The sequence below is a fragment of the Mercenaria mercenaria genome, chromosome 11 (genome assembly GCF_021730395.1).
Source record: "Mercenaria mercenaria strain notata chromosome 11, MADL_Memer_1, whole genome shotgun sequence".
Classification (NCBI taxonomy): domain Eukaryota; kingdom Metazoa; phylum Mollusca; class Bivalvia; order Venerida; family Veneridae; genus Mercenaria; species Mercenaria mercenaria.
In genome coordinates, this window is record NC_069371.1 from 74,743,576 (window position 1) to 74,768,308 (window position 24,733).

The 24,733-nt window shown below is 32.3% G+C and overlaps 1 protein-coding gene and 1 long non-coding RNA gene across 3 annotated transcripts in view; both read left to right on the forward strand.

The window, feature by feature from the left end:
* The window catches only part of LOC123532158 (deleted in malignant brain tumors 1 protein-like), a 128,809-nt gene that overhangs the window by 62,328 nt on the left and 41,748 nt on the right, over positions 1–24,733 (forward strand). For both annotated transcript variants that reach the window (XM_053517766.1, XM_053517767.1), the window contains exons 17-18: positions 20,926–21,146; positions 24,153–24,308. In XM_053517766.1, the coding sequence (XP_053373741.1) occupies positions 20,926–21,146; positions 24,153–24,308 (377 nt within the window). The remainder of the gene's footprint in view (positions 1–20,925; positions 21,147–24,152; positions 24,309–24,733) is intronic.
* On the forward strand, positions 9,767–16,177 carry LOC123541239 (uncharacterized). The gene is made up of 5 exons (XR_008366143.1): positions 9,767–10,274; positions 10,705–10,825; positions 11,211–11,291; positions 11,494–11,576; positions 12,612–16,177. It is a non-coding gene; the product is annotated as an uncharacterized LOC123541239 (long non-coding RNA).

Sequence of the window (24,733 nt, forward strand, 5' to 3'; positions counted from 1 at the left end):
ATTAAACAAAATTGCATTTTAATTATTCTTGTTGATGCAATTAAAATAGCTAAAGGAGAAGCTAAATTACAGCTAAAAAATAAAGAAAATGTAATTCTTCAAAGTTACAATGCAAAAAATAACAGAAAAAATGAATCTATTTCTATTAATTATGCTAATGAATTTAAAATAAATGATGTTATTTATATTAATTCTTTAAACGTTAAAAATATTCAGTTTACAATTTATGGTTCTATAATTTAAGTTTTAATTTAAGTTTTAATTTAAGTTTTAATTAATTTAAGAATAAGCTAATGTATCAATACCATTATCAAGAATATATCTTTTATCATCATAACATGATAAAGATGTTTTATTTATAACATAGCTGGAAAGATTATGCTTATCAGAAGGAATAACTTTAAAGGTGTGATTACTTTGGGTTGAATTAAACAAAGTATCTTTGTAATTTTTATGAACTATTGTTTTCTTAACAACAAGTTTTTTAATTCCTTTACATTTTTTAACATTAACTTCATTTTCTAATAAATATGAATACATTTTACTTCTTAATCCAACAAATTCAACGATTGGAATACCTGCGGCTTCGTCTTTAAACTTTCCAATTACTTTTTTATTATTGTCGAAATAAAATTTTAAGTTGTTATCGTAATCATTATTATCAAATAAATCTTTGTCCTTATAAAAATCCTCATATGCATCTTTGGTTTTAATTTCATAACATAATGAATCAGTGTCAGTGAATAAAAGCTGTGCTGAGTTTTCATACATTTCCTTAATGTAATTATAATGAAAATCATACATTAAATATTTTGATAAATCTAGAATGCACATTCCAGCATAACAAGGTCTGTTTAATAACAAGCTTTCTTTTATTCTATGAATGCCAAACAAATTCTTGTTAAACATCGTTGAACTAACAAATGAAGGTTTGGCTATATATTTTAATAAAAGGTTTTCATCATGAGTTAATTTGATATTAACCCTCTTGCGTAAATTCTCCATCGTCTTACCGAATACAGAGTTGTTCATCAACTTAAAAAAGTCTTTTTCAAATGAATTTTTTGCTTTAGATCTTTTTTGAGTATTAAAATCAATATACTTTTTTAACCAAGGACTTTCGTCAAAAGTTAATATTCTATGTATTTTTGTTACTTTTAACCCTAATTCTGTATGTAGTTCAAGATTTTTAAAATGAACTACATAATTTTGTTTTTTCATTAAAGTTGGAACTAATTTTTTTACATTACTTTTTCCTATTTCAAATTCTGTTTTAATATTTTTACTATAATTGGAAAGCCATTGATCTGGTATTTTAATTTTTTCAGGAGCTAAAGGATAATCATTATGTACAGTATGTAATTCTTTTGGATATTCAAGATCACATTCAACTATAAAGTTAGTTTTACCTTTTGCAATTAATTTCTTGAATTGTTTTTCGGATATAAATTTAAAGTTTCCAGAGGGTAAAGGTTGACACATGGCCCAACCGTAAAGGTTATTGGCGTCGAGGTACATAATGTATTTGCTGTCAAGTTTAGGATTATAATCTTTCATATATTTATTGTTTGCTTTACTGTATCTGTTTGAAATATAACTTATTCCTCCCCTCAGTCCCTTTTCAATAAAAAGATACATATCAATATCAGTTATTAAATCTAACTTAATTCCAGTCATTTTTAACATTGCATCCCAAGCTAAACCAGGACTACTAAAATAATGACAAGGGTCTAATTTGTAGTACTCTAAACATAATTTTCTAAAATTTTCGAATACATCAGCTAAAAGTAATACGTCAGTTTTTAAATATAGATCATGATATTCTCCCATTGTTTTAATTTTAAATTTCTTCCAAACATTCTTAGCATGTTCATATTCGTTGTCAGATATGTGTTTCATTTAAAATTGAATAAAAATCTTCTTTAGAAGGTAATTTTGTTTCTTTGAATTTTTTATATGAATCCATGTAATCGTATGGATAAACACCTTTTGTTTTTAGCACATTAAGTGCAACCAAAGGTTCCAGCTTTGCTATATTTTTATCAAATTCTTGAGATAAATATTTAAATTCTGGAATATTTTTTACTAAGTTATCCAATGATTGAGACATAAATTGAAATGAATCAATAAAGACCAAGTCGGAAATCATAAATGCTATATATCTTTCCATATTGTTAGGAATAACATTAATTTCTTTTTGAAATTTTCCTATTTGTTGCATAATAAAATGACCGTCATAACCTCTTAAATTATGAAAAATAACAGGAATTTTATGTGTTAGTCTAAAATTAATATTACATTCTGAGTGAGCACTTCCTCTGAATTTTCCTGTTATATGACAATGGTCTCGAACAGGATTTTCATTTTCCTTATATTCTTTTTCACAAATGTGACAAGATTTCTGCTTTTTAAATTCAGTTTCTTCTTTTTTAGACAGTTTTAGTTCTTTGTTAAAGTTAACTCTAAATATTTCTTTACAATATTCCTCTTCCTCAAGCATTTTTTCGATAAACTTATAAACTGCATTAGGGCCTCTATAAATCTGGGTTGGTTTAGTATATTTATCATCGTAACAACAAACAACTTTATAGCCGTAACCACAATCTATATGATTTTGATATGGTTCAGTAAATGAAGATTCAGTTGATGGTAAAGCAGTTAAAACTTTTTTAGTTATTGATTCAAAATCAGCATAAATTACAAAAGGTACTGCTAAACCTTTATGATAATTTTTAAATTGTACTTTACTTCCCTCTTTTGGCATTTTTACAGCTTGAACACCATTAATAGCTAAACAATTTGGAATATGTTCATTTAATATTCTTTCTTGAGTAAAATGTTGCAGACAGCATTTGCAAAAATGCTTTTTTTCTTTATGTTTTGTTTTGTTAAACATTAATCTATTAAAGTCTTTTATCCAAACATAATGTAATTTTTTATCTTTATTGATTAATAACATGTCACACCTTTCGGAATATTGATATTTTGATATGTACAATGGATAAATTCCCGTAGGTTCTTCATAACCAAATATATTAAATGAAATATCATTTAAAATTTCTATTTTAGGTATTTGATTTAATGTAACAGGAAATTTAATTCCAGTATAATCAAGATCGTTTATATGTTTTTTATATTTTGAAACTTCTTGAGGGTTTTTTTAATAGGAAATTTATAAGCTAAATGACACCATCTAAAACATTCATTATCATCATTCTTTATATTTATCAATCCTTTCATTGGATGTTGTAACGGTTTTGGTAACTCTAAATAACTTGAAGCAGCCAATGGACTATACTTATATCTATTTATATAATGAGCATCAACTGACTCTATTCTCCAGCCACTTCCTTCAGAAATCCAATTACCAATTCTATTTATTATTTCATCAAAAGCTTGACGTAAAGTGTTTTTTATTTCATTTGTGTTAATAATTTCTAAAGCCTTTGATTGAAAATAAGCTGATTTATATATTGTATCTGTTGCACTCATTTTTACAAAAGTTAATTTTAAAACAACGTTTATTTTTATACCTTTTAAAGTTTTAAGTTCAGATTTAAGTATTTCATAAAAGTCGTTTATAGTTAAATATAATTGATTCTTTGGATCTTGTCTATATTCAACTTTAATTTCAAATTTCTTATAATATTGTTTTGTAGATCTCTCGATTTCCATCTATATATTATATTTAGAAAATAAAATTCGTTAAGCAAAAAAGGATTAAAAAAATAATAAAATAAATAAAGTTTAAGAAGAAATAAAATAATTAAATTTATATCTTTTTCCATTAGTTTTTGATATTCCACTTTTTACTCTGTTTTTCCCTTCGCAGCACATTTTTATTAATCCAGAATTAATATCAAGGTCTTTAAATGCTGCGTAAGTGCTTCTATATATTTTTTCTTCATTAGTATCACAATTGGTTGCAATAACTTTTTTATGGTTGTTTCGATGATTATTTGGTCTGGGACAATCACATAACCTTTCGGCATTTTCTTCTTCAGTTAATAGACAACCACAGTTCCATTCAAATAAATTATTTTTTAAAAGATAAGGATCTATAACATTTTGTAATTTATCAATGACATGATTTTTATATTCATCGCTAACTATTTGATCAAGTTTTGATTTAATAACATTTCTTCTTTTAAGAACTTTCTTATATGAATTTTTGTCTGGATTCATTATTTCTCCTAAAGTGCTAGATAATTTTGGCATAATCATTCTATCTACCTTTCTATTAACCATCTATATATAATATACTTATAGAAAAAAATCTTTAAAAATGCACCTAAAGAACATTTAAAAAATAGGTAATATCATCTATATCTTTTGAATAAGATTTTAAAGTTATTTTTTCTAAATTGTTATCAACTGTTAAAATTTTAATACCTTCTTGAGACATTCTGTTTAACCATTCTTCGTGTAATTTGTGTAGTTTTTCTAAATAATCTAAACCAACTCTATTTTCTTCCGTTCTGTTTCTTTTTTGAAGCCTTTTAAGACATATTTCTGGGTCGGTTTTAACATAAACAAATCCATCAATTGGATTTTTTCCGTATGTTTTTATAATATGATCAGTTAAGAAAAGATTGTATACTGCCCACTCGGGGTCATTTATAACATCGTTGTCATGATATTGTTTTGTAAAAACGTTGTTGTTAGTTAAATAACATCGTTCAAGAAAAGAAACACCATCAATATTTTTAGCAGAATTTAACATTTTTATGTGGCTGTTTAAAGTTGCTAATTGAAAAGGAAATGAATATTTTAGAGGTTCTTGAGCAGCAAGTTCAAAAAGGTTATATGAATTTCCGCTTGGGTCCATAACATTTTGCCATTCATGAATTGGTTCTGGAATTATATTAAAATTAGGATTATATTCTTTAATAATATCTAAAAACGTACTTTTTCCTGATGCAATATTACCTTCAACTGATATAATTTTTCTCATTTATATAAAATACTTATAGATAAAAAATCTTTAATTAAAGTTAAAGTTAATATAACTCTTCTTCTTTTTTACTTTTATATCCGTTAAGTTTAAATTCCTTCATATGCATTTCAAGAGGTGTTGAATAATTTTTTTCTTTCTGCATTTCTAATAGTATTGTAAAAATATCCTGAATAACTTTATTTGGATCTTCTTTATTTACTTTTCCGATCCGTGCTTTTGTTATAAGTTGTTTTATTTTGTGATGATGTGCTTTTAAAATAAATTTCTTGTCGTCAAGTTTTAGTCTGTTAGTAAATATGGTAATTACTGATGGAACAGCGCCAGCAACTGCTACAAATATAGGAATAGCTGGAACAAGTGCTAATGCAGCTGAGCAACCAAAGATACCTGCTGTAATATATAATCCGGTACTTACTCTCCCACAAAATTTATATCTTTTTCTGTAAGCAGCAGCTAGTTTAGTTAAGTGAATAATTAATTGATCTATTGTTTCTATTCCATTATTAGAAATTAGATTTTTATTACTCATTTATATAATTAATATTATTAATATTTTTTTAAATTAAATTTCTTCCAGTTCACTAAACGGAACCCAACTATTAAATTTTTCATTGTAACCTTTCCATTTTACTAAAGCTTGTTTTTTCTTATAGTCTCGTCTAATAACTTTTTCTATTCTAAAAACCTCTTGTGCAGTAGGTAAAAGTTCTTGTTCATAAAATGAACCCTGAATTATTTCATCATTTAAATCTTTTATAGTGTATGTTCTGGGATTTGTATTATTAATTTTATAAATTATAAATATTTCCTCTGTCCAGTTTGGTGTATATCCTTTTTCGAAATGTCTTTTCAGTTTACTTAAGCGAACTCGATCACCAATTTCAAATTTTGTTTTACTCTTTGGTATCTTTAAATTACCATATAAATTAAAGTAAACAGTACCTTTATTTAAACTTTTACTGGCTTCGGTTGGTGTCATTTTTATACTAGAATGTTTTGTTTTGTTATATTTATCAACCATATCCTGCAAATTATCTAAATAAGTATAAGTATTATTTGCTGTAAAATATTTCCACATTATTCTTTTTAAACTTCTATTAAATCTTTCTATTACTACAGCCTTTCCTTCATTAAATGTATGGTACATGTTAATTTTATTTTTATTCAAAAATGATTCAAACTTTTTATTATAAAATTCTTTTCTTTCATCTACCCATAAATTTGTTGGTGTTCTACCTTCTGAAATTATTTTTTCAAATGCTTCTGTAACAGATTCTCCAATTTTATTCTTTAATGGAATAACCCAAGCATATTTACTAAATATATCAATAACGGTTAACAAGTACTTTACTCCTTTATTATATTTTGAAAAAGCTTGCATGTCAACTAAATCAGCTGACCAAGTATCATCAATATCATGAACAATCAGTCTTCGTTTCCTAAATTTTCTTTTAATTGGTTTGTGTAATTCTTCTGCTAATTCATCGCTCCATGTGATTCCGGGGGTATACTCTACCCCCTTTTCCCGTTTTTTGACTTTTGTTTTTGTCCCAGCCCAAGTTTGTATTTCGTTTTAATTATAGGTTTCACAACTAAATGTTTTGCAATCTTTTCTCCAAATGTTTTTGATTTAGTGTTATTTAAATTGGAAAGCATTTTTTTGTCGCATGTACCCTTTTTTACACCGCTGTCATAGCAAAAGTCATGGTCCATACATACTGCATCCAGTTCATTGACAGGAGGTCCATTATCTAAAGGATTTCCTGGCCCACAATAGTTATATCCTGGAAGTGTTAAACCTTTTTTAGGTAATAAAGGTAACATTGCTTTATGAATATCTAAATTAGCCCCTGCACTTTAAACAAACTTTGATTTCATTCTTCCACAAGACGAACAGGTAGCCATTATCATTTTTCTCCCGTTTTTTGTTGTAACATAATGAGGATTTATATTATCAGTAAATCTTCTTTCTTTTGAACAATATATTTTATTCTGTAAACTCATCTATATCAAATGTATTTAAAATTATTTAAAAACTAATAATGTAGTTACTAATTCAAAATAAGTTTAAATACCTTTACATTTTATCAATAAAAATAATCTGCCAAAAGTTTGCCAAGTTGGCAGACACTGTCGCATTGTTGCCATTTGGCAGGATTTTGGCAAAAATTTGGCAGAAGTGTTTAATCATAATTCATTATAGGTTTTCATAAAGTACTATGAAAATTTGTTTTAAATTTGTTGAAATTGGTCGGCATTGGTCGGTTTAGGTCAAGGGTTAAAATTAAGTTGGGTCAAAATCAGGCCAAAAGCCCCATTTCTTATACTACTTGTAGCAAGTGACTTTGAGACTGCAGGTTCAACTCCCTGGAAAAATGAAATTTGACGGTAATTTCCAAGACTAAATGCAAGTACTATTGTGAAATTCAGAAAGCGTTCAATTTGAGCATTTTTAGAGCATTCTGTACTACTGATTTAAAGGTTTTACTTTGAGAAGTTTGAAATTATTGTCACCCAGATTTGAATAAATTATGAAATAATTAATGTCTCCAACTCAAAGTAATATGTCAGACACCAAGAAATGTGTCTTTAACTGCAAGCAACATGTTCCAAATTGCAAGCAGTGTGACTTAAATTGCAAGCAACATGTCTCAAACTACAAGTAATGTGTCTTTAGCTGCAAGCAACATGTTCAGAACTGCAAGCAGTGTGATTTAAATTGCAAGCAACATGTTTCAAACTTCATGCATTGTGTCTTGAACTGCAAGCAACGTGTCTCAAAGTGCAAGCATTGTGTCTTGAACTCCAAGCATAATGTTCCGAATTGCAAGCTATAAATTGCAAGCAACAGGTCTCAAATTTCAAGCTGTGTGTCTCGTACTGCAAGCATTGTGTATTAGACCCGTAATAAAATACTTCTTTTGAAGAGTATCCAATTCCTTCTATAAACCTACTTTGGCAAAAAATGTTCAGGGGGCGTGGGTTCAAGCCCCTATATGGGAAAATTAGACCCATCGATTTTTCGCACGAGTGAAAATATTTTATATAGCGCAAAGAAGGAGTCCTTTATTTAAATTTATGGAAAAAGTATTATAGGTATTTTAGCTTTGCAAACGATTTGATAATATTCAATGCATTGTCTTTCTTATGAATATTTTATTTTTAAAATGAATTTAAAAGATAATGGTCTTTTTTGCGTATACTTTATGTCTGTCTATCTACAATTAGATACATAGTAAAATATGGATAATGTTCTGAAATTTCTTCTGTTTAACAAAGAATAAATAGATTTTTATTTGCTCTTGAAGACCATTGCAAACGACATAGTAATCTATATTTATTTAGCTATTGTTTCATATTAACTTCAGTTTTCTAGGTGAAGAAGAAAATGGTCTTTTTTAAGCATTTTGCAGATGAGTTAGGTTTTTGTTTCGTTATCGGAAAGACTCGAACATTCTCGTATATTTCCGTCAATTCCTACGGAATTTAAGCTCCTTAACGGTAAAGACTGATTTCTTCTCACCCGCTTAACTGCACACATGTACGGATTTATAAATTAGTGGACGCTCCATAATATGATTTTATTTACAGCTAATAGTCAATTTTAAACAGCTTAAGGATCGAAATTCAAAACTTCAAAAAGAAGAATTTCGAGTGTGCATCGAAAATCGAGTCTGTCGAAAATGGAAATCTTCAGGAACTATTTCGAGCTTGAATTAAATTTCGAGCGTGTAAGAATAATAATATCTGTCATGTGTTTACAAATCGGATAGAAATATCCGTCCCGAGGGCACCCGCGCATTGGGCGGTAATGAGGCTTGATTCGTAAACACATGACTGATATTTTTTCTTGCATATCGTATACATTGACTGATTTTTGGACATGTTCACTATGCAGTGTTAGATTTTCGCAACGTCGAGCGAGCTCGCAAATGAAATTAATGCAAGATCGAAATCCTGTTGTTTCAAAAGTTAGTCAGTTCACATTAAATCCCTGTTTTAATTTCGATTGCTTTGAAAATTTGAGCAGGCATGACTTTTAATCTTTGAATTATGAACTTGAGCAGATTGCAGTTCCAGTATAATATTTAAAATGCAGCTTTTTAAAATTTGAAGTATGATTTTTTGAGTTGGCTCAACACTATTTACTTGCTCAATCTTTGAACAGGCTGTTCATTCAATACAAGAGCGAAATTTGGCTTTTGGAATATTATGAACTGGCCCGAAATTAAAAGCTATTTTGAAATTTAACGTTTTTCTATCTCATGGGTAGCTTAGTATCAAAAAATCGACAAGTTATGAAGTTTAATTTCGATCTTCGAGCTGGCATAAGATTCTGAGCTAGTTGAACATCGCTCACGACATAATAATAAATGTGCAGTTATTTGATTACACACAAAAAAAATCTATTTAAGACCTTTATTTCATAATCATGATCATTAAGGTACATTCTATAGCCAAAATATCGACATTTTAGTGCTTTTCTTTAGTGCCATTTTGCGAGATTTTACTGAAGAATAACACAATTTGATGAATGAAACGCCTATTGAAATTGATTAAGCTCTCTTTTGAAGTATATACCTTGAAAAATAAATACCAACTTTTACCTGAAAATCCGGACAGAAGACAGAAAAAAATTTTTTTTGGAGGTCATGTTTTTTTCAAAACCGACAGCTACTACACGCAAGCAGTATTCTGTCTAAAATTGTGACCAAAGCCTACCTAGATGAAATATCTACTTCCTGCGAGCAATCATTTTTCAAATAAATTTGATGAAAAGGCCTGTAAGAGTCGATCATTTCAGATAATTTTTATTTTCTCTTTTTTTCATACAAACGTCATCATTTCACTATTGATTTGAAATAAACATGTGTACTTATGATAAAAATCCATGCTATCATTACAAGGCCAATACACATAAAAGTCAGATATGTCAATTTTATTTTTAGAAACAGTTGCGGTCACAAAGTAATTGACAGAATAAAATGTACATTTCAACATATTTTTTCACACAAAAATGTGTTTGTGCGTAGAAATGTGATCAGGCTGAGTACATGGCCTTATGGATTACATAATTTTCGGCGCTTAACGTAAAAACAGTTCAAGGACAGGATTCACAAACATTCAATTTATGCTTAAATGTACAGGCGATACATTATGCATATGAATTTAGTTCACGATAGTATCGTATATGGAAGTAACTGGAATAAATCTGGACTATTTCATTCGGATGTTTACATGACTGTGCTGTCAAAAGGCCTCCCATGTGTTTACATATTTTGACAGGTCGAGTTGCTCTTGCAGGAACGACGATAAGGTAAGTTTATAAATTAATTATTTTGTAACGAGTACAAAACAAGGTTGATAATCAGTCGTCTGTATTTCAAGACATTGAAACGATTTGTCCAGTCATTTTAAAAACGGGAGGAGAACATAGCATATATATCTAGCTATATTGCAGCGTGTACTGACACCAGAGAGAGTTTATCATTAGATGCAGAATAACGCATTGACCCATTGTTTTATACTCATAGATAGTAAATCGATCAGAATAGGTCATTGTCATAGCAAATAAAATGTTTATGCACTTGTTGCATTCAAATTGACATAATTTCAAACTTAGAAAGAAGACGGCCAGAAACCGTTTGCATAAATTAATACATGTATGATTGGACGTGAGGCTGAATCATACGGTTAGCTATGACGTTAAATTACCGTGATTTTTATTCGTCTTGTGTTTGTTCCAGATGAATACATGCACCATGGAAATATTGTAGATCTAATTTGTAAACTGTCGTGGAACCTGTGTTCGGCTCGCATATTTCCTATTCTACAGGAATGCATAATGGAGACCAACAGTACAGAAAGGTAAATGTCAATATTCTATATACAGTAGAGTCTACAATATTCTTGAATGAAAAAGAAACGATGTCTATAAGTAAGCAAAAGAAAGGATACCTCTACATAGCTGAAAAGGCCAAGGGTCTGAATGAAGCATGGTCATGACTTAAATATTAACAAATTGATAAATGTTGACTGAGAATAACATAGATTACACCAGATTAATAAGTACAATAATAATTTTTTTCATGGCATGCATGAATTGTTCAACTACATCAACTGTGCTGTAGGTCTTATTAAAGAAGTGAAGCTAGATCTACATGAGTAGTTTCAAAATACATAAATTCACACTTGTCAAGATTCCATATAATGTTAATTTCCTTATAGTTTTGTTATACTGTACTTATTTGAGATGAAGATGTAAATTGATTCAAATAAACAATGGGACAATGAATGCTATAATTACCAAGAAGAAGACTGCATTTTTATACAGGTAGGTGTCAGTGGTTTGAAAATAAATGTGACATTTAGCATTTATTAAACTAACTAAATGATAACTGATTTTAGATTTATGTATTTCTCAAAATTGTTTTAATATAAAGTGTCAGCAACCGAATTTTAAAGAGAAAGCACATTTAATTGTGAAAGTAAAATTTATCTATATATAAATGTGCAATGTTGGTCTTTTATTGCAGTTAAAGTATGATATGGGGAATAAATACCCTCAATGCAGCCTTATGGAGCTTTGCCTAGACCATGAACAGTAGACATCAAAAAGGTACAGGATAGTTGCTGCTTTTATTAAATTCTTTCATGTATATACTAATTATCAGTTCATATGAAACTTGGTACACAACATCAGCATGAAGTGGACAGGGCTATCAGATTTGATTATTTTGTTCCTTCAGTTAATATGCCATTTGTTTATTTTCAAATTATTACATCACAGCTAACTTGATACCTTGTGTATTAAAACTCCTGCAAATTCAATCAAATTCAAATGGATCGTGGTATACTTCATGGACAGGCAGCAGACATACACATATAATAGTGAATTTTATATCTGGTGACCCATTTCTAAACTTATGGCCCTTTTTGGACTTTGAATTAGATACATACTACAGTATGTACTCAGCTCCTCCCCACTTTCTATCCAATACCATTGTAACTTGTTATACATATTTACCATAAATGTCATGGCCTTTATCTATTTCAGGGATGTTCCCCCCCCCCCCCACCCCCAACCCCACATTCCCCTCTTTTAAAATATAACAGTTATATTTGTATTTAATATACTCCTCTCCTACAGTTTTCATACTGTGTCACAATGTAAATGTAAGTTGAAATGAAATTATCAACATGAAATAGGCATGTACATATTGCCAGACTTCAATTTCATGTTACTTTTTCTTGAGTAATGTCCTTTACTTTAAAATATCACAAATACACTTGTACATTGTGTAGGCCTACTCACAGTTTAAACAATTCAAAAGAAAAAGTTATATTATCAGCATGAAATGATCATGTGCATAGTGTTAGTTGAAAATGAAGGTGTATGAAGAAATCATTATAGACAAATATATATCATCTGTTAAAATTCATAGGTTTTAGTCTTCATTACTTGTATAGGTCACTATGTTACCGCTTCTTAATTAAGTAATGACATTTTCTTAATAATGTTGTCAGACTGACTGATATAATTCTAAGATATAAGATTTTAGATTTTGTATTCTAAAATTTATAGTTGTTATGAACAAATGAAACATGTAGGATTTATACTAAGAGTAAAAATAACTAATTTTTCTCATTTCAGATGCTCATCTAAAGGGCCACAACTGTTTGAAGCATTGGTTAACAAAAAAAACTCAACTATTTGATGGATCATACAGAATGTACAATCACATTTCCAGAATCAGAGAAATAAAAGTATCAAAGTATTAGGGAGATAGGAAAATATGCATCATGCATGAAGAACTTGCCTTAGATTAATTTGAAAAATACTTAAGAAAGGTGTTATCTTCTGGAAAATATGTGTCCAATCAATACTGCAACAACATTGTTTCTTTTTTTTTCAATTTTCTGAGCATAATTCAACATAATTATTGTACATAAAAATTGTAACATGGTTACTTGAATAATACAAAACGTGTAATCATATTTCCAGACAGAAATTGGGAGAATCAGAAAAGAAATATCAAGAATTAGGGAAAAAGAAATATCTGCATGAAGAACCTGCTTTATATTAATTTACAAAATACTTTGAAGCCTCAAAACTGTTAATCATTATACATATGGAAGATTAAAAATGCGCATTTTGATAAATCATCTACTGGCACAATATTTGTTTTTCAATTCACTGAGCATAGTTCTACATAAACAATGTAACTTAATAATCTAGTCTTTGAAAAAGTATAAGTCTTTCATACTTGTTTTATAGAAAACGTGTCACGATGTTTCAATGCAAATGTGCTTTTGCTTTTCTTGTGGTGTGGAAAGTGATATTCAAATAATGTTTTTCTCATTTTCAGTATTTTTTTCCATGATTGGGTGGATTTTCAAATTACTTGGCACGGTTATTAAATGTTATATTCCGATGTGACACATGCTAGATTCAAATGGTAGTCAAGGTCACAATTAAGTAGTCAAAAACTGAACTTTTTCTGTCTGTAACTTTTTAGCTCACCTGAGCACGAAGTGCTCAAAGGTGAGCCTTTGTGATCTCCCTGTGTCCGTTGTCCGTCAGTCGTCGACAGTTTGACTGTTAACACTCTAGACGTCACAATTTTTGCCCAATCTTAATGAAACTCGGTCAGACTGTTACTATCAATTAAATCTTTGACGAGTTTGATATTGGGTAATCTGGGATCAAAAACTAAGTCACTAGGTCAAACCAAATGAAAAGCTTGTTAACAATCTAGAGGAGGCCACATTTATGAATATCTTCATGCAACTATGTCAGAATGTTAATCTTGATGATCTTTAGGTTAATTTTGAATCTGGGTTAGGTGAGGTCAAAAGCTAGGTCACCGGGTCAAATCAAAAGAAAAGCTTGTTAACGCTCTAAAGGCCACATTTATGACTGTATCTTCATGAAACTTGGTCAGAATGTTAACCTTTATTATGTTTAGGTCAAGCTTAAATTAAGGTCAAGTGGAGTCAGAAACTAGGTCACCAGGTCAAATCAAGGGTAAGCTTGTTACACTCTTAGAGGCCACATTTATGACTATACCTTAATGAAACTTGGTCAGAATGTTAACCTTGACAATCTTTAGGCCAATGCCAAATCTGGGTCAGGTGGGGTCAAAAAATAGGTCACTAGGTCAAATCAAAGGAACAGCTTGTTAACACTCTAGAAGTCACATTTGTGACTGTATCTTCATGAAACTTGGTCAGAATGTTAACCTTGATTATCTTTAGGTCAAGTAGTCAGAAACTAGGCCAACAGGTTAAATAAAGGGTAAGCTTGTTACACTCTAGAGGTCACATTTATGACTATACCTTAATGAAAGTTAGTCAGAATGTTAACCGTGACGATCTTTAGGTCAAGGTCAAATCTGGATCAGGTGGGGTCAAAAACTATGTCACCAGGTCAAATCAAAAGAAAAGCTAGTTAACACTCTAGAGGCCACATTTATGATCATACTATAATGAAATTAGGTCAGAATGTTAAACTTGACCTTTAGGTAAAAGTCAAATCTGGGTCAGATGGGGTCAAAAACTAGGTCACCAGGTCAAATCATAGGAAAAGTCTGTTAACACCCTAGAGACCACTGTATCTTCATGAAACTTGGACAGAATGTTAATCTTGATGAACTTTATGTCAAGTTTGAATCTGGGTAATGTGGAATGTGACCTACTGACCTACGTTTTTGTGTTTTAACATACAACCTTGAAATTTGGATGGCATGTACAGTTTTGCACCCTAATCTTAAAACTGACTTCAGTGACCATGAATGTGACCTACTGACCTACTATCTTCAGGTTAGTGATACAGGGCCTTCAGGGCCCTCTTGTTATGAATGTATTGCAGCTCACATAACTTGGCACAAATATTCATTATAACAAGATGACATGTATGTAAATTTCATGACTGGGACTTCTAGCTCTAGGTTAGTGTTATATATAGAAGCTCCCTTTAAACTAGGTTAAAATGAAACCAGCTTACTACGTTATGAAAACTTTTAAAGCATACTTATTCCAAGATATATAATAAAATCCTTTTATGTCTCCGGTGTCAAAGAACTTAACCCATACAGTTGCCATCAAATTCATATAAAACTCTGTTTACATCATCAACATGAAGGGGACGTGAGCAATGCATCAGGACTTTTATGCCTAATTATTTTTTTCTGGAGTTGTTGCCCTTTTGGACCTCGAAATAAATCCATCACATTGTAAACTTAAGTCCTACAGTTTCCATCCAACTGAACTAAAACTTGGTATACATCAACGGCATGAAGTGGATATGTACATATTGCCCTGACTTTTATGATCGATTATTTTGTCTGGAGTTGTGGCCCTTCTTTGACGACTAATGACAACTACATTGTAGTTTCCTACATTTCTGTTCATTTCAATTAAAACTTATTAAGCATCATGGACATTATGTAGACATGTGCATTTGTTTTGTGTTCAGTTGTTTTATGTCATTTTTACTTAATAACATTTGTAGTCCTGTTTGACGCCATATAAACTATACTGTGTTGGTGCGCCGTAAAACCCAAATAAATAAATAAATAAATTATTGAGCCGTCGGTATACTACATTATTGAATGAAACATTTTCTGTCAGCACAATTCTAGTTCCTTTGGCAACCTCCATGAAGGAATATTGTCAAACTGTACAGATAAAGGGAAGTAACACTGTGTTGGAGTTTTGTTCCTTTTGTAGCACAACTTTCAATGCATAATTGTGTATTGATAATATATACTTTTATTTGTGTGGACATGCATGAATTTGTTATGCTGCAAAATAAAACAGTTGTCATAAATTACTGTCCCTTTCATTCTTTTTATCATTAATAGCACAGGCATTCACAGAAGATGCTGTATACTAACACTTTTTGTTTGTGAATATGTTCTACCTAATTATAAATAAGGTAATCTTGTTTCCAAGACCTTGTGTAAAAAGAAATCCTATATCCGTGTGTCTATCATCAGTCTTGTACAGAAATGCAAGGCCGCCCGCTTAGCTCAGTAGGGAGAGCGTTGGTCTGCGGATAGCGAGGCGTATGTTCTTTGTTACGGTTCGATTAAAGACATTGTGTCTGAAATCATTCGTCCTCCACCTCTGATAATTCATGTTGGGAGGTTGACAGTCACTTGCGGAGAACAGGTTTGTACTGTTACAGAATCCAGGAACTCTGGTTAGGTTAACTGCTCGCCGTTACTTGACTGAAATACTGTTGAAAACCTTGACGCCATTAAACTCAAAACAAACGAACAGAAATGCGAAGTATTACAAGTTAACAAAGAGGAACACAGCTAGGCAGTCAGGCAAAAAGTACTTTCAGTTTCAGTTGTCGGTAGTTTTTATAAATGTTGCGATTTCGTGATTTCTCGACAGTACTTGTTTATGTAGAGGAACAGCTAAACAATTAATGATATTGGTTCCTCAAACTTATTCTGTCAGTGATATGTTTTTCAAAAATTTCTGAGATAAACCCGAAGGCCTGAAAAATCGTCCAAAGTAATGTGTTTAATAGCGGAGTGTCCTATATTCATCAAAGTTGCACCCAACTATTCTGGAAATAATAATTTCTTAAAATCTAGACCAGAGGCCACCATTACATATCTATATTTCAAACTTTTGCCGGGGGAGAACACCCTGAAACCTACTCCCGATCGGAGCTATGCGTCTCGCTGGTGGCACATTCGTTCTAAACTGAAGCCTAACCCCATCAAATAAAGATATTTCTGGATCCGGACCTTCCCTTAGGCATGACTAAGGCGTTTTAGGTCGCTGTCTAGTGTCCGAATTGCTTCACCTAACCTCAAGTATCGGAAACGCTATTTGCAATGTAGATTATTTTTCCTGTGAAGAAGCTATCAAACAGACTCGTGGAAATCGTAAGGTGCACTAAACTGTACACAAAATGTTCAGATAGGCACTCCTTCATATAACTCGGACGAGGGGTCTAGCAAAGCTTTACAACATTTAAGCTTATCAACGAAGTCAGCGGAGATCATAAAGTCAATTTGTTGTCAGGCTTAAGATGCAAGCGTGCTAAAACCCCTAAATGAAGGCCGTTATTGGCATAATTACATTTATTTGATATAATAGAGCTCCATCAGGTTTGAATAGTTTAAATGGCTGCGATATGTATTTCTGTGCACAGACTGAAGGACCTGGTTTAGATGACAAGTCTGGTAGCCGAACTATTCAAAAAACGTAATGGTCTTGAAAGTAAGAAATTTTACAATGTTTGGAACGATAACGCTTTTATTAAATTAAACAGACCGTTTGAAAAAAGTAAGATAGTCATGTCAATGAAGCAGATGATTTAGATTTCATTTGAGGTTGTAGAATATTTTGACAAAAATAAACAAAAAAAATGTTAATTTTTCTTGAAATAATTTTTGACTGTACTATTTGAATATTGGATCTTTCACACCTGTCGAGAATGATTATCGGGATAAAGAACTCTCCCTTAAGGTAAATGTCGTGAAGAACTATCCTTTATTATATTTGGCGGGAATTGAACACGATTTCTCCGTGCAATTTTCATATTTATAGCAACTAAAAAGTAGTCCGTCATGTCAACAAAGGACGATGAAAACAATCGTTTGAAGCATTCTAAAGTGTATTTTTAAACGTAAATCGTCAGCCTTTTGAAAACAATTAGGGTAATTTAAAGGGTGGCAGGAACTAGATAAATGTCTTGTCTGTCTGTTAATACATTTTAAACGGACTCCGCACGTATTTTGAAGCAGCCCTTGATTTTGAAAAAACATGACCAATTTTGTTATCAAATTCGTTATCGTACGACTTATGAAAGAGTCGTAGTCGTAGTTTGACTATCTGATCGTACACTTCGTTCCAAGACGAATCCATTGGTATATACTTTTTATAACTTTTGTTCAGTAACAAACCCGCAAATCTAAGTTATTTAGACCCACTCTTTTTCCGATAGAATGAACCTTAAACAATGTATTATAAAAGCGAGCTGCCATCTGATTTTAGGATAGTAGAAATCATTTTTGCAAAGTGATTGTTCGGTTTTATTATAAAGTGTTTGTTGAGAATACCGGTATAAAAGTACCCTGATTAATCCACCAAATACCATTTAGGTTCCGATTAGGTCCAATTTATTTTCTAATTTACCTTGCAATCACTGTAAATTAGACTTGACCGTATTCCTTAAATCCATATGATCAAAAGTATTAATGTAACGGTACATTGGCGAAGAAGGGATTACTCGTTAGACATCGGCCTAAAATACGGAGTAGGCCGAAAACTGGCGAACAGCCCCGACAAAAGATTTACCTGGACAAACATATTATCGGCTTTTGTGGTGATTTCCACGATGGATCTAATTTTTCCATATGCACTGGGACTATTTTTCCCCTTTGTTTTCGATTTTTGTAATAGGTTTTACTTGTTTTAAGACTTACACTCAGTTTCAAAAGAAAGTGTGCACTTAGCTTTCTGTTATTTTTTCTGGGTTATTTTCATGAAAACTTATAATGTTTGGTACCAAAATTTAAATCAGTTCGTAAACAAATTGGTGTGCATTTTAGATTTTGAGTTATACCTGAGAGTTAGTGTATGAAAAAATGAAACAAAAACGTCGGGGAATTTTTTGAAATATTTAAACTTAAAAAGTGCACACTTTCGTTTGGAACTGAGTATACTATTGATTAATTGTACAAAAGTAGAAATTTTTCATTTGATAAACGATTTCTTGGTGTTCAAGGTGAATATTCCTCTGAAACAGAAGGGGCAGAGTTAGACATCTTAAATATACTGAGTTACATGCGGTAAAAGTTCTCTGTTTTTCCCTTGCTCCTTAGATTACATATTGTGGAAGAAATGTAGGTAGATTTTACTTCTGACCAAGGTTATTTTTGAATGAAGTGAGCAAAATTTAAAACAGTCCCAGAGGACTCGACCTTAATTTTTCAATGCTGGAGTTTGAATTCTGTCTAATTAAATCCGTTTATTTGAGGCACCCTAGAAAAAATGATATTGATAGTTTTATTTTTGTGTGTAATTATTGCTTACCAATAGTTTGATGTTTCTTTTATCAAAATTAACGATATAATGAATTTTCTGCAAACATTTTGGACAGTGGCCATCACTTTGAAATTTGTCTTATTTGAGCTTTAGGAAATACCATAAATTGTACAAAATTTATAAAAAATGACACGGTAAAAAGTTGTTTAAAAATTGCAAGACGATGCGAAACACGGTCAGTTTTAAGAATATACCAAGCGAATGCCATTTTTTTAAACATAACTCTTAGCAACATGTTTAAAACTCTAAGCAACCTATTACATTTTACTTTCACCTTACGGGTTCGCTTTGAAGCTCCGCTATTCGGAGAGTAGGGGAGCTATTCCACTCGCCCGGGCGTCGGCGTCGGCTTTCTTGGTTAACGTTTTCGGCAACCTATGTTTTTCTTTTTTAGTTTTGCTTATATCTTACTGTAACTTCACATAAACATTGTTCATGATCAGCATACAAACAAAGTGTGTGCAAGGACTTGGCCCATTATACCCAAGGTCAAGGTTTACACGTTGCGAAACACGGTCAACTTTAAGAATATATCAAGCGAATGCCAATTTTTTTTTTTAAAGAAAAAACATAACTGTTAGCAACATGTTTCAAACTCTAAGCAACCTATTACATTTTACTTTCACCTTACGGGTTCGCTTTGTAGCTCCACTATTCGGAGAGTAGGGGAGCTATTCCACTCGCCCGGGCGTCGGCGTCGACTTTCTTGGTTAACGTTTCCGGCAACCTATGTTTTTCTTTGTTAATTTTGCTTATATCTTACTGTAACTTCACATTATCATTGTTCATGATCAGCATGCAAACAAAGTATGTGCAGGGACTTGGCCCATTATACCAAAGGTCAAGGTCTCCAAGGTGTTAACTTGGGTTATTTTTAAGGATAATGTTTTTCGGCAACCTTTGTTTTTTTGTCATATCTTTGTTACTATTTTTTATATCTTACTATAACTTCACATAAACTCTATAAAAAATATATGCAAGAGCAGGGCGCATTATATCCAAGGTCAAGGTCTCCAAGGTGTTATACTTGGGTTATTTTTAAGGTTAATGTTTTTCTGCAACCTTTGATTTTTGAGGGGGGGGGTTCTTTCTTTTTTTCTTTTCTTTTGTCATATCTTTGTTACTATTTTCTATTTCTTACTGTATCTTCACATAAACTCCATAAACTCTAAAAATGAAGTATATGCAAGAGCTAGGCCCATTATATCCAATGTCAATGCCACCAAGTTGTTATACTTGGAATTATTTTCATGTTATTCTTTTTCGAAAGCTTCGGTTATAGATATCTTTGGTAGAGTAAATGATAATGCCTTGAAATCAAAAATATGTCTTTATAGTCACCAGCTGTATCTTTGTATCTTTCATAGAATTAAAGTGTTTGGCAGTCTCCACTTTCTTGATAAAACCTTAGTGCAATATTAGAAAATTACTTGCAACTTAAAATATATCTTTATAATTATCATCTGCATGTGTGGTAACAATCCCCATAACTCTTATTTGTATTTTGACCAAATTATGCCCCCTTCGTACTTTCTGACAATCTTCGTTTTCTTGACATAACTTTGGTACTCTGTCTATATATCCACTATAAATAAAGTCGTTACAACATACACACAGAGAGAGAGAGAGAGAGAGAGAGAGAGAGAGAGAGAAATTCAGTGGAGCGCACTGTCTTACGGACAGCTCTTGTTTATACAGACAACTTAATGATGGTAAGACAGTAGGAGACTTAAAGGTTTTTCTAGGATTTGTTCTCCGTAGCCAGTATTAGCTTTCAGAGACTAATACAGAAAGCAATGCACTTATATGATAGCACACGGGAATATGTTATCAAAGGAATTTTTACCGTTCCTACCTTTGCACTAATTATAAATCTGTAATTGGTGTTTCAGATTCCAGATGTTTGATCTTCAAGCAGATTCAACATGTAGCTATGACTACTTGGATATATATGATGGGCCATCACTAACATCCCCTCTGATTGGTCAATATTGTGGTGATGTCATACCTTTTGAGCAAATAAGATCCACTTCAAATACTATGACAATCAACTTTGTAACTGATTCCTCTGTAACCAGAGCAGGGTTTAGAGCAGCATATAATGCAACATATTGTAAGATGTTTATTTTCATTCTTACTGATTTGGATTGTTTAAAGTTTTTGGATATTTAGATATAATAAAACACAACAATGATTAAATTCAGTACAACTGTTTTAAGCTCACCTGTCAAGTAGTGGCAAGGTGAGCGTTTGTGATTGCTCGTTGTCAGCCGGTCCGTCCGTCTTTCATTGTCCATCGGTCCTTAATTTATTGTGAACACGATAGAGACCACATTTTGCATTTTTTTAATCAAAAACAACTTGTATTGGCATAGTATCTCGGTTCCTTTCGAAAACTGGCAAGATCCCACCATTGGTTTTAGAGTTATGGCCCGTTAAGGGCAAAACTTTGCTATTTTGGTTTTTTAATTCGATAGAAACCACATTTTGCAATCGATTTTAATCAAACTTATAAATATATCATTTCCTTTCGAAAACTGGCTGATCCTACCATGGGTTCCGGAGTCATGGCCCTTGAAGGGTCAAAATTTTATATTTTGGTTTTTGCAGCCATATAGACTTCAGTTATTATTTGAGTGGATACAAAGTAGTAAATTATCAGTAAGATCCAGTCATAGGTTATGGAGTTACGGCCCCTGATTGACACCTGAAAGAGCTAAAGTTTGTTAATTTCGACGAAATTAAACAAGACTGATCAGTACCAACCCTAGTTGTGCGTAGCGCTGGCACTTTCCGCTTCGCTACACTAAATGGTCACCAGAACTAAAAATTGAAAAATCTTTTCCGGTTTTCACATGCCAAACTGCTGCCTGGATTTCGACGAAACTTCACAGGAGGGTTCAGTACCAAGCTTACTTGTGCATATAGCCGGCACGTTTCGCTTTGCTTCACAAAATGGCCGCCAGTACTAAAAGTAGAAAAATCTTTTCCGGCTTCACAAGTCAAACTGTTTGCTTGATTTCGACAAAACTTCACTGAGTGATCAGTACAAAGCCTACATGTGCATATCGCCGGCACGTTCCACTTCGCTGCACAAAATGGCCGCCAGAGCTAAAAATAGAAAAATCTTGTCTGGCGTTCACAGGTCAACTGCAAGACAAATTTCGACAAAACTTCACAGGAGTGATCAGTACCAAGCTTAGTTGTGCATATTGCCGACACGTTCCGCTTCGCTGCACAAAATGGCTGCCACAGCTAAAGGTTTACATAGGGCACCTGAGCACAAAGAGTTTTCCTGCGACAATACTTTCGCAGTTATGGCCCTTTGATAGTTTTGCTCTATTGAATATAGAGAAAAACATTTGGTGTCCAACTCACCCCACACTTTTACCCTGGTTTGCTTCAAACATTCGTTTGATGTGCATTTGACCATATAAACAGGAATTTTTTCTGTTATCATTTTTACCACTGTTGTGGCCCTTTGATAGTTTTGCTGTAAAAATATAGAAAAATATAGGGTCTTCTGGCAGCCGAGTGGTTGAGGTTGCTGACTTTAAATCACTTGCCTAATCGATGTGGGTTTGAGCCTCACTCGGGGCGTTTAATTTGTCATGTGAGGGAACCATCTATCAGACTTACGGAAGGTCGGTGGTTCTACCCAGGTGCCTGCTCGTTATGAAATAATGCACGGAGGGGCACCTGGGGTCTTCCTCTAACATCAAAGCTGGAAAGTTGCCATATGACCTATATTTGTGTTGGTGCGACGCAAACCCAACGAAACAAACAATCTAACACTAGGTGATATTGCCAGAACTGTAATTTGTGTCAATATGTTGTTGCCTGGTTTCCTTGGGTAAATGTATGAAAATATTTTGCCTGCAATGGCAACATCAACTAGGAACCGGCTTATTGTTTAATTGAGATCTGTTCAATCAACCAACTTAAAAGGATTTTCAGCTGGTTGGAATTCAGGTTTTATGTCATGTTTTCGTACCCTAAATAAAAAAACGTAGGGCATGTAGTGTTTTGCATGTTAAAAATATGACAAGTTTTGCATGTGTGTGTGTGTGTGTGTGTGTGTGTGTTCCTTTGTTTGTTCGTTTTGTCCTAATGTGTTGGCTGTGTGTGTGTGTGTGTGTGTGTGTGTGTGGTGCACGCGTCTGCGTGCTGTGGGTTTCGTTTTGAGGAGACTGCGTTTTTGGTGCGTGGCATTCCCTGTTTGATATTTGTTTTTGTTTTTTTTTTACATTTACTTTTATGTTAGTATTGTTTAAATTTAATACTGAACGGCAAAAGAAACTATCCAGTTTTATAACTGTGGTATCTTTTATTAAAAAACCTTTAATTTATAAATCACTTGTATTTTTCATATCACATTACACTTGAAGAACTTCACGTGTAAAATTTTAAAAAATCAATCAACCGTGAAGTCAGTAGTCCCACAATAGCCGTTTTGCACGAAATTCACGTGCGCCTGTAATTAACGATTTTCTATGTGAAATTTTAAAGTCAATGGAAATATTTATAATTGACTAACTCAAAAAACAGCATTAAGTTTAAAAAAAAAGTGTTGGCTGCACCGCACGACTGAATCAAATTTAGCGCGAGCGCCCAATTGGGATGTTACAATGCAACTGACGCTCACAAGATATAGTCTTTCAAACGGCTATTGTGGGACTACTGACTTTACGGTTGGTTGCTTTTTAAAAATTTATCATGTGAAGATCTTCCAAGTGTAATTTTAGATATGAAGAAACAATTCAAATTTGAACAATTAATTTTTTATTTCAAAATATACCAGTTATACATCTGGATAGTTTCTTTTGCTGTTCAGTATAATAGACAATCCACAGTGATGTTTTGAACAGCAAAAGTTTCTGTAAAAACAAGATATCCACTTGAGTTGAAGAAAAAAGTGCAGTCAAACCCAGCTAGAGAAATCGCCTTTTTGATATGAAAAAGTGGTGTTGTCATGTTGGCTTTCAAGACAAGTTCTGATACCTATCGGTAATATCTGTATTTTCGAGATAATCCTTATTTGAAAGTTGTCATAACTGCAGGTCAGACATTTCTTCAAATATTCCTATGAAACAGGTAATATATGTTTGACATATTTCAGGTTGTGGTTGTGTTTTTACTAGTCGTCAAGGCATTCTGGGGTCTCCAGGCTTTCCCAATTATTACACAAACGACCTACGATGTAACTACACACTAGATATGGACCCTCAACATGTCATACTTCTCAGCTTTGACCCAGACAACTTTGATATTGAACGTAAATTCTTAGTTTTTTTTATATAAAAAAGTATTTGTATATCTTTTTACTGAGTTTGGGAAGAAGTTTCAATTTGTAGCAGGGAATGGTAGATAATCTACCATAATATCAAAGATTTTATATAGAAGTTACAGAGTTACCAATCAGGTGACAATAATCAGGTGACAATTCATAATGGAGGTTAAAAGAAATGCACTTCTTTGAAAAAACTATTGACACACAACAAGAGAATTTCAGAGTATAGAAAGTGTTCATTTTGTGAAGTCCATGGTTTTGGGGGCAGATTTGTTTCTTATGTACTATGCCTAATATAAAACAATGTAGTATGACACATGTAGTGGCTACTTTTCAACTTACCCGCCCGTTAAGCTCAATAGGGAGAGTGCAGATCTACGAATCGCGGGGTCGTGAGTTTGATCCCAAGG